The following is an 11636-nucleotide window of genomic DNA, read 5'->3' on the forward strand; positions in this document are numbered from 1 at the left end:
TCATCTATCAAATATTAAAGACTAATGCATGTCAGCTGCCAGCCTTTCTAAATACTATTGCATGTCAACTATCTAATGCAAGGCACCGGAGGAGAAAGAACAGTGTATCCCAAATGGTGAAATAAAAGAGGAGATAGTAAATTGTAGTTTGAAGTAACATAGTGCAATATGGAAACATTTCAATCAAATGAAAAGTGCCCCCGGTTTGCAGATTTTAATGTTTCTTTAGAAAATGCAAGGATTTCTTCCCTCCACCCTGTCCCGATGGGAGAGCATAGGAAAAGCCTCTTCAAAGAAAATTTGAAAATAGAAATCTGATTTTTTTTACTTAATGGTGCCTGCCTAGGAACATAGTTGACCCAAATTAATTTTACACAAAAGAAAAAAGTATAGAAGGTAAAATTAATGCCCCTTAAAGTGTTGGACCTTTTAGTATGTTGTGTAATATACCCTAGAAACAGAGAATATGGTGGTTAGGGCTTGAGTCACAAAACTGCAATTTAATGTGTGAATTGCTTAATATCCAAGAAGATTAAAGCGGTAGTTCACAGTTGGTCAGAATAAAGTCCATCTTAATACTACTGCCTTCAGAAATCTTGCATGTTAAGATGTGCTAAAATATTTCAGGAGTAATTTTTACTGACAACCTTGTTTTTATTTACTTTTTTAAAAAACAACAACAGTCTGCTACCAGAAGTATTAATTGGCAGCATGAGCTATATACACCTTTTATTATTTTATCGTCAGATTCTTGGTGATGTGCTCCTCCGGGACAGACCAAACATGCAAAATGCAGGTAAGGAAGTCTGGTAATGTTTGGGTCGAAAAAGCAGCAGCTGCTTTCTGTGCTTGCCATGTGTGTGAGAGAGCTGTCAAGTAATTTCTTCTTCCGTAAAGCAGGAGAGGGCCAACTTCAGTTTGGCATAGTCTGCTCCACCAGTGCCACCCCCCTCCAAAAACCCCCTGGTCCAGCAGTTCATGTAAATGAATGCATTGTCAGGGACATGTTGACTTAATGTGCAGGGATGTGCTTTAACTGCTGCTGACAGAACAATGCCATTCCCATGCTGTTTAAATATACCCAGACTGGCTGAGAAACACTGGCCAGGTTCATGCATGATACTCAGCGAAACCATGGCCAAGCATGAACACACGAGGATACAGGTATTCACACGAAGAATTATGGCTCTTTGTTCTCCTAGCCCAGCCGCTGCCACATTTCCTGGTTTGGTTTAGTGCTATGTCTGAACCTAGGCTTGTGGTTTGTCACACACCAGAAAACCACAAGATTTAGGCAAGGTTTGTTCTTGGCTTACCGTTCAGATTGCCTGGAGTGTGACAAACCACAAGCCAAACCATGTGTGACATAACACTAAGCCAAACCAGGGCCCAGCCCAGAGTAGCGTGTTAACCAGAGGAGCAAAGTGACTGCAGTTTTTATGACAAGTACCTGCACACTTAGCCACGGTTTGGCTTAGCATCACATCCACAACTGAGCCACTGTCTTACAAATACATTTCTAGTGAAGTGAATTAAGGATGCAGCTATAACAAATGTTTCTACTGGAAATTAGCAGTGCATCTTCCATGGAATCATGTGATTATGGTATGGATTTCTGATTGTGCCTTGATCTTTCCCTGTTTTTTTTTAAAAAGGTATTGTGTAAACTTCATGTTTTAAATCTTAACAGGAGTCCTCATTTAAAGAATAATGTGGAACTTATTATTTTTTTTGCTTTTTATAATTCAACCCATTAAGAAAGGTGTAGTTAAAAGTCCTGAGACAAGGGAATGCATGGCCTACCTCAAAAACATTTATTTTCCCTCCTTAACCTACCTCCTGTTTGTCAAAGAAACATGTTTGTTTCTGCTCAGGGAGAACAGGCTTCCTCCAGAGTTGTGTTTTTGCACTTTTGCATCTTACGACTCCATTCTTCCTATTGTAACATGCATACTACTTGCTGTGCCAGTGTCACCTATGTTGTGACAAAGGAGTGCTAGGTGTTGGGGTGGAAATCAGTCCGGGTTTATGACAGGATTTGGTGGCTTCTGGAATGCGCACTGAACTCCTCACACAGTGACAGCCAGGTTTTGGTGGAGAGGGTGTCTTCCCTGAACGAAAGGAAGTGGTGGATCAGTGTCTGGTGGGGAAACAAGGCTCTGAGAAAATGCTTTCTGAAAACTGGTTTTAGAAAATCCATCAAATTCATGGATGAGCAGAGATTGGTCCCATCCTGTCTGGTTCTTTGTCAGTGCTTGGAAGTGTAAAATACCTAATTGGTTGCAGTTCTTAAGTGTAAATTTCCTGCGGTTGGAACCTTTGCGTAGAAAACCAGCAACTTAAAATGCCTGCTTAAAAGCTCTTGACAATATTTGCACTCTTTCCCAGTTTATACCACATATTGTGTAGCTCACAGCATCTGGTATAGGCAACAACCGTTTTAGGAGCATCTGATATTTGCGTGACCGTGCACACACACATCACGCCGAACTCGGAAGTGTATTTATTTATTTCATATAACTTATATACTGATGGATTGTTAAAAAACAACAACCCTCCAAGTGGTTTACAAAGTAATAAAACAATAAAAGCTAGAAAAAAATCTCAAGCTTGCTTTAATACACACAAAAGTTAAAATACTAAAACAGATTAAAGCTACCTCAACTTAAAAAAAATTATGACGCACATACAAGTGGAAACCAGCATTTCAAAATGAACGGAATGCTTTTACATGGCTGTTATTTGCAATGATTCTGACCCACTTTAACCTTTCAACTGCCAGTGTTGGAGGGCCAGTTCACAATATGGGGGCCAGCCAGTTCACAGCTTTACATTTTGTACAGGAGTATAAGTTTTTGAATAAAAGACTCTTTTGTATCTCAGGAAGGGGAGATGCACATAGAATTGATACATGACACTCTTAACCCCCCCCCCCCAACATTCAGAAATGGTAACCCATCCCAATTGTTTCTACCAGACACAGGAGTGATACAAGAGCGCATGGCTGTTGTCCTCATATCATACTTAGGGGATTTTTAGAAGCAAGCAACCTAAATAAACTTTCATACATACATACATACATACATACATACATACATACATACAAACAATGAGCTCTACTCATGACCATAGAACTTACAGGCTGCCATAAATAAAACATGGCTCTTTGCAGAAGCTTATAATCTAAATTAAATATTGTAGAAGTGCGTTCTGCCGCTACAGGTAATCCACAAAATTCCATCAGGTCTCAATTCTTATATTGACTTTAGTTCCTTCTTATAATTTCTTACAACTCTATTTAATATTATTCTTTTTATTCCTTACAAACCTTAGCAATCCCGCCCTTTTTTTTGAACTAGATGGTCTGTCCCTTTAAAAAAAATTCACCTTACAGTATAAAAACCTGCAATTGGAAACACCCTATATCAGTCTTTAACATCAGCAGTCAGGAGCGCTTCAGCCCTGTTTTTGAGTTTCTGCCCTGTTTTTGAGTTTGTTTGAAACCTAAACAGCTTATCTCATATTCCTTTTTAAGTTCTTCTTAAAACCTTTTTGTAAAAGCAATACTAGAGTTTTTACAACCGAGTCCTCAATTTCTTATTACTACTGCTTTGTTCTCTTAAATAGGGCTGTGTTTAAAACTTGTCATTGTGTTTGTTTGATATCACTTCAAAATAATTTAGGTCTATAATTTCTTTATTTCCTTCTGAGGAAACTGATTAGTTCAGTGAAACGAGTTTTGTAGCCGGCATCTCGTTAAGTCTTTGTTTAATTCTAGGTTAATTTTTCCTTAATTTTTTTAATTTTTGTTATTTAATTTAATTCTATAGTCAATTACTTCTCATTTCAGGGATTTTCATGGCAATTTCTTTTGTTTTGTGTAATTTCTTGGTTCTGTGACTGTCTTTTTTTCCACTGGCTACAGGTAATCCAGTCTTTGTGATTTAAAATACTGCTTTGGCTATTCCCCACCCCAGGATATTATTTTTGTGGGCAGCTCAACCACATTCTCCCTGTTTCTCCACATTCTAGCCAGCATTTGTGTGTGTGTGTGTGTGTGTGTTTGTGTTCTAAAAACTGTCTTCAGTGGATGTTCAGAATCATGAAAGGCCAAAGCTGCCGTTCACATTCTCCCGTGAATTGTTTCTTCCTCGCATAAAATGCTGCTAAAGCTTTCCCAAATAACAAACACCTTTTCAATCTCCTTTGCAGATTTGATTGGCAATCCAGTTTTGGCAACTTTCCCCAAACTCATGGAGCAGCCTGATCTCATGGACGCGCTCAGGGTGCGTGAAACGTATTGCATCACTAATCCAAAAGGACAGCTTTGAAAGCCTCTTTCTTTCCGGCATGGGAGGATTGAACGCTTTTGCACTCCTCGATCCCACTGTTGTTTTAAACAGCTGCTCTGATGATGCTAAGCTTAGGTCAATAATGTGCTGAAAGCAAAGCAAACAGAAATAGAAGTGAAATGCCCAAAGTCTTTGGAAAGAGGTGGCTGAGGAAGGGCTGGAATGCAGCAGAAGGGTGTGGTGGTGTGTTGAAAGAAAAATTCAGAGAAGTTTGACTTTCCTACAGTCATAATGGAAGGAGTGATTTCTGCCAACATCTCTGGTCATCTAACATGATTACGAATCCTCTGGGGAAAAGCTAGAAGGCCAGATCCTGTTTAGCTTCGTGGGGGCGGGAAACAGATTAAGGGAACAGATTTAGTGGTATTCAGATATATATTTTAAAAAATGTGTTAGAAAAGGGGTCTCCAGCCTGGTCCCCGCATTAGAATAACCAAAAAGAAAAGGATAAATGGCTTAGATCCAGACTTTGCTGCTGCTGGACGAAAGGGAGGTCACTTCTGCTGATTCCCTTCTTCCCCCTACAGCTTCCAGCACTCTCCCAAAATCTGCTTTAGAGGACTGGAAAATCTTCTAGAAAGATGGTGGGGCTACAGAGGGAGGGGAAGTCAACAAAAATGGCTTCTTCTGCTACTGAGAAGCCGCTACTGGATCAACCCTCTACTATTGATAGAAGGAGGCTTTCTATATGATGCCAAAGGTTTGGTTCAGACTCTATTATCCTTAGAGCAGAAGAACCACTGGAATCAGTGGGACATAACTTTGTCATGTCTAATGCAAATCCCATGCATTTCACTGGGTTTGCTTGAAGGATAATTGAGTTTGAATCCAACCAATTGGGTTTAACCTGCCCCCAACTTTGACTTGGGTTATACATTGAAACTCACCCTCAACACCCCCCTCCACTTTAAGAAGTGTTCAGTTGGACAGAAACCACTCATTCTCCTCCTTCCTTGGAGATTTTCAAAGGAAAGTCGCAAAGGCAGCTCCAAGGCATAGCTTCCATCTCTGAGCGGTTGTGATTCATAATGATTTTTTCATGTGCATCTCTCTCCACAATCCTTTTATTCTGCCACTCTTTGCTTGCATACGAAGTGTCTCAAAACTTTGTGCAGAGCCTCAGAGTTATTCATTCATTCATTCATTCATTTAGAGTGCCTGGGCAGAGAAGGAAAGCACGCTGAAGAGATCTGAGAAGGTAAGGAAATAAAATCACTTTCTTCTGCACACAAAATAGGTTTTATGCATAATTATATATTGAACCTAGACAGCATCCTAAAAAACAGAGAAATCACCTTGCCAGCAAAGGTCTGTATAGTTAAAGCTATGGTTTTCTCAGTAGTGATGTATGGAAGTGAGAGCTGGACCATAAAGAAGGCTGATCGCCAAAGAATTGATGCTTTTGAATTATGGTGCTGGAGGAGACTCTTGATAGTCCCATGGACTGCAAGAAGATCAAACATATCCATTCTGAAGGAAATCAGCCCTGAGTTCTCACTGGAAGGACAGCTCCTGAAGCTGAGGCTCCAATACTTTGGCCACCTCACGAGAAGAGAAGACTCCCTGGAAAAGACCCTGATGTTGGGAAAGATGGAGGGCACAAGGAGAAGGGGACAGTAGAGGACGAGATGTTTGGACAGTGTTCTCGAAGCTACCAGCATGAGTATGACCAAACTGCGGGAGGCAGTGGAAGACAGGAGTGCTTGGCGTACTCTGGTCCATGGGTCACAAAGAGTCAGGCATGACAACGACTAACAACAACAACAACAACAACAACAACAACAACAACAACAACGATCTTTCTCATTGGATTTTGTGCCAAGCAAAGTGTTGCGCCCCAACTCTGTCTGCTGTGCACAGGATAAGGCAGTAGCTGTGGCCCGAGCCTGAGTTTGTTTCTTAGTGGCTCACAAGGTGAGATCAAGCTGGCCATTCAAATCTGATGCATCTATCAACCCTAGAGCCTCAGTTTAAAATTGAAGGAGCAAATTTGCATGCAGCGGCTGTCAACTGTTGCGGCGCAGTGAGGGTTCAAGGTGAAGCACTTTGACATCACAACAGCTTATCTGAAGGCTAGGTTTAAGGAGCACTCATTTATCTTTCTCTGTTTAGCTGTTTTTAGTTGGCTTTGCTGGTGCTTTAAAGAATTGGTTTTCCATTTTACTGATGGCTTTTATAAATCTATCTGTCTTTCAACAGTTACAACGTGATTGGTGGGAGAGGGGGACAGACAAGGCTGCATCAACGTGAGGTGACTTGTGGCAATTCCAGCGCAAGAAAATGAATCTGATTTAAGGAAGCCGTCAAATAGTAACACGTTTCATTTATTTCCTCCTCCTCTTTAGAGAGATCGGGAATTTTTGAAGTCTGTATTCGTCCTGGTGTACCACGATTCTGTCTTCCCCCTTCTTCAGTCTGTGCTCCTCCCAGAGTACAAGTGGGCAGAAGAAGAATCTGAAGGCACTCGCTGGCGGATGATTGCCGACTTCTTGAAGAAAAACCGAGAAAGGGATGGCGCTCTGTCGTCTCTGCTGTCGTCAGAAGGCCTTCACAAAGCCTTTGATGTCGCAGAAATAGCATATGATTTCCTTGGAGAGGCTAGGAAGAATAATCCTTTAGTATGAATGGACCTCTTCCAATCTCCATGCCAAGGCAAATCAATTAAACATAGTTGATGTTCTGGCCAAAAAAGTCATTTTTTTATATTTGTATATCATTTTTATAAATACATTGTATTAGTATTCTACCTTTTTTTATTCAGATATGTTGGCTTTGGCTACTTTGGTGTTTTTTTAAAAGAAAAAATAAAGTCTGTAAACATATATTTTTTTAACTTTGATAAAACTTTTCTGTATCGTTTTTTACTGGGTTTCCTCAGGACAATGAATCCTATTGTTCGTTCTGGAGTTTGTGTAACAGCAAATGTTGCTGTATTGTACTTACTTGCGGAATGTTACTACTAATCTTTGATATTTTACAAGAAAAGCAGAAAATGTCATAAAATTCTAACTTGTAAATCTGAAAAAACCCAGTCCCATTTCATCTTGATGTAAATGTAAGCATCGATTCTATCGTGAGTTTTGCTTTGAACGTATACCAACACAGCTGGGTGAACGTCATGCCAGCATTTACTAGTAACTGGTGGAACTGAATATGATATTTGGCCACCTGCCAAGGCCTCATGGTTATTCTTGAAATCTACTGAAATTTCCCACTGCCCTTCAAAATTGGGTAAGAGTTACTGGCAAATGTCAGCATTTACCAAGTTTTCAATATGCAGTCACCTTATGGGATCTTTACTGTGGCTCTGAGTTGAGTATCGGACGGAAGATAATGGACCAGTTGATTTCTAACACTGATGCTACAAGGGAGTGTATGTGAATGGGAGCACAGTGTGGAATCCTGCCATGCTCCAGTATCCCACAACCGATATTCCTGCTGTTGTTGGTTTATCCTGCTAGGAACAAACATGGCTAAGAAATACTGTTGCTGCACATGAGTTCTCTATCTTGGGTGTACTAACTTGATCAGTTCTGGGATAGCTTCATCGGTAAGAGCATGAGACTTTTAATCTCAGGGTTGTGGGTTTGAGCCCCATGTTGGGCAAAAGATTCCTGCCTTGCAGGGGGTTGGATGAGATGACCCTCAGGATCCCTTCCAATTCTATGATCATGTGATCCTGTTTTTGGTGTCATCAAACATACAACTTCACCAATGTGAACAGAAATGCTGAGGCAGCTTTTCAGACTGGAGAGAGAGATTTATACAGTGGTACCCCGCAAGACAAACGCCTCGGAAGACGAAAAACTCGCTAGACGAAGGAGTTTTTCGTTTTCTTAGCCGCTTCGCAAGATGCATTTCCCTATGGGCTTGCTTCGCAAAACGATGCTTGCCCCGCAAGCTCCGGGGATAGCGGGGAAGCGCAGTGCGTCTTCCCCGCTGTCCCCGGACCTCTTTTGAAGCAAGGGGCGGCAACGGGGAGAAGATCGCTTCTCCCGGTTGCCAGCCCCGCAATCTCTGGGGACAGAGGGGAAGGTGCGCGTCAACCAAGGCGCGGCAACGGGGAGAAGCGATTCTCCCCGCTGCCCCTTCCCTTGCTTTAAAACAGGTCCGGGGACAGAGGGGAAGGCGCGCGGCGCTTCCCCTCTGTCCCCAGACGGTCTCCATAGGAACACATTGATTGATTTTCAATGCATTCCTATGGGAAACCGTGCTTCGCAAGACGAAAAACTCGCAAGAAGAAAAAACTTGCGGAACGAATTAATTTCGTCTTGCGAGGCACCACTGTGCAGGTGTGTGTGTGTCCCCTTATTTATGTGCAATTGACTTGTGTTTACATGTGGCACCAGGAAATAATTCATTTCAAACCCAGAAATGGTGGGGGAGAGAGCTGGAGAGTCCTTGACTGATGTTTTAATGTATTTTTAATCTTTTGTTGGAGGCCGCCCAGAGTGGCTGAGGAAACCCAGCCATATGGGTGGGGTATAAATAAGGAATTACTACTACTACTACTATTACTACTACCACCCATGGCAATTACCACTCAGCAAGCATTATTCCAAGCAGTGACAAAAACAGCAAAGACTACAGTGAAGGGGTTTATAGTCCTTAAGAGTTGTATCCAACTATGCTATATTCAGAGGAGACCCACTGAAATTAATGAACCTAAGTTACTTGTGTGCAGTAGGTCTACTCTGAGTAGGACTGACATTGGCTACAGTCCTTAATAACAATAAAAATCAAATGTGTGGTTTATTTCCGTTACTGACTCTGGGGTTGCAGTGCTCATCTCGCTTTACTGGCCAAGGGAGCCGGCGTACAGCTTCCGGGTCATGTGGCCAGCATGACTAAGCCGCTTCTGGCGAACCAGAGCAGTGCACGGAAACGCCGTTTACCTTCCCCCCGGAGCAGTACCTATTTATCTATTTGCAGTTTGACGTGCTTTCAAACTGCTAGGTTGGCAAGAGCTGGAACTAAGCAACAAGAGCTCACCCCATTGTGGGGATTCGAACCGCTGACCTTCCTATCGGCAGGCCCTAGGCTCAGTGGTTTAGACCACAGCGCCACCCGTGTCCCTTAGGATATATGGTATATATTTTTGATTTAAAAAAATAAGGAGAATGGAGTGTCAGCACCTCCTCTGATTGTCTCCTTTCCAGGCCAACAGGTTCAGCTCCTTATTTACTACTGCAATGAGTGGTGACAGCCCATGGCCAGACAGCAATAACAACACAGGTATTTAAAATTTGGCTGCACCTGTCCTTTAAACAATTATATTTTTCTCATGAAGTTTTGTTGTTTTAAACATGCTGTGGCCCATCACTTTGGGTATCCTTTTTCTAAGGCAGAGAACGCATGGTTTTCTTTTATTACACCCATCAGGCATGAGCACTGAACGAGTATCCATTTTGCTTTGTGTACCAGAGACTAAAAGCTCTTCTTGTAGATCAGGCATAGGCAAACTCCGGCCTTCCAGATGTTTGGGACTACAATTCCCATCATCCCTAGCTAACAGGACCAGTGGTCAGGGGTGATGGGAATTGTAGTCCCAAACATTTGGAGGGCCGGAGTTTGCCTATGCCTGTTGTAGAGCCAAATGCACACCCAGAATATTCAGTGAGCCCACTCTCCACCCCCCACAGCACCCTGTGGGGAAAATATGTGTGAAGCGCCCCCAAACTAATAGGGAAATTTATAGCCTTGAGGATTGTAATCCTATCCGCACAAGCTTTACACACCCTGGTGTGGAAAGAGGAAGACATATATTTAACGTTTGGGGATGAGTCAAGCCTTTCATTAACATAACAGCAGCGCATTTTCTAAACAATTTAAGGGCAACACTGACGTGCCTTTCTGAAGAACTCCATTGTCCTGTTGTTAATTGACTGGGAACACATCCAACAAAAAGACTTATTGCTGGTTGGCCTTGCTGAACTAGTTTCGTCTCCGCTTAGGTGCCATGGTCAGATTCCTGTTTTGGGCTCATTAAGGAAGCATCTAAAAATAATTGCATTGTGAATTATCAGCCCAATCTCCATGCCCCTTGGAAGGCTCAAGCCTCACTCATTTCAATGTGATTGATGCCAACAATATCCGGGGAGCTCTTTCTAAGGCAGCTCACATTGTAAGGTACAGGCACACACAAACCCCACTGTTCTGCACCCCTGTGCGCATAAGTGAAATTGCATAAAGTGGGGAGAACTCTCTAAGAACCCTTTAAACACCTTCTCTGCCGCGCTCTCTTCAACCCACACCAAAAATTGTTGTCGTTTAGTTGTGTCTGACTCTTCGTGACCCCATGGACCAGAGCACGCTAGGCACTCCTGTCTTCCACTGCCTTCCGCAGTTTGGTCAAACTTATGCTGGTAACTTCGAGAACACTGTCCAACCATCTCGTCCTCTGTCGTCTCCTTCTCCTTGTGCCCTCCATCTTTCCCAGCATCAGGGTCTTTTCCAGGGAGTCTTCTCTTCTCATGAAGTGGCCAAAGTATTGGAGCTTCAGCTTCACGATCTGTCTTTCCAGTGAGCACTCAGGGCTGATCCAAAAATATCCACAACTAGAACTGAAGTTCTGCGGTTGGCAGGAGGCTGGAGGACGCATGCGAAAGCAGCTGCTGAATTTCTCCGCACATCAGTTGTTGGGGAGAGGATGAGCAGTGTAAACCAGGATTCAGCAACCTAAGGCCCATGGGCCACAAGTGGCCCGTGGGGGTAGTTTAACCGGCCCATGGACCCCCACTGCCCACTCGGGACCCCTGCCGCCCGCTCGGTCGGCTCCCATGCGCTGTGCTAAACCGGCGCGGAGCAGAGCGGGAACCGCCTACCACTATTCCAGCCAGCTTCCCATTGGCTGCAGGAAGCTCCTGCAGCCAATAGGAAGCTGCACACGCCTCTGCGCCGGAAATAGTGTTTGCTCATGCGTGCGTACACAATCCGGCCCACCGCGGCGTCTGTGGGACCGTGAACCGGCCCAAGCCAATAATAATAATAATAATAATAATAATAATAATAATAATAATAATATATTTATACCCCACCAATCTGGCTGAGTTTCCCCAGCCACTCTGGGCGGCTCCCAATCAAATGTTAAAAACAATACAGCATTAAATATTAAAAACTTCCCTAAACAGGGCTGCGCTGCCTTCACATGTCTTCTAAACAGCAGATGGTTGTTTATTTCTTTGACATCTGATGGGAGGGCGTTCCACAGGGCAGGTGCCACCACCAAGAAGGCCCTTTGCCTGGTTCCCTGTAACTTGGCTCAGTGCTGGACCTCAGCGTCCG

General features: G+C 43.0%; 1 protein-coding gene across 3 annotated transcripts in view; it reads left to right on the plus strand.

Moving 5' to 3' along the window:
* The window catches only part of NPHP1 (nephrocystin 1), a 37619-nt gene extending 30423 nt beyond the window's left edge, over positions 1–7196 (plus strand). For all 3 annotated transcript variants that reach the window (XM_083733337.1, XM_083733338.1, XM_083733339.1), the window contains exons 17-20: positions 684–796; positions 4213–4286; positions 5506–5550; positions 6698–7196. In XM_083733337.1, the coding sequence (XP_083589463.1) occupies positions 684–796; positions 4213–4286; positions 5506–5550; positions 6698–6976 (511 nt within the window). In that variant the 3' untranslated portion in view covers positions 6977–7196. The remainder of the gene's footprint in view (positions 1–683; positions 797–4212; positions 4287–5505; positions 5551–6697) is intronic.
* The last annotated feature ends 4440 nt before the right edge of the window (positions 7197–11636 follow it).

The sequence above is a fragment of the Podarcis gaigeae genome, assembly GCF_964106915.1.
Source record: "Podarcis gaigeae genome assembly, chromosome: 3".
In the NCBI taxonomy this organism is placed as follows: domain Eukaryota; kingdom Metazoa; phylum Chordata; class Lepidosauria; order Squamata; family Lacertidae; genus Podarcis; species Podarcis gaigeae.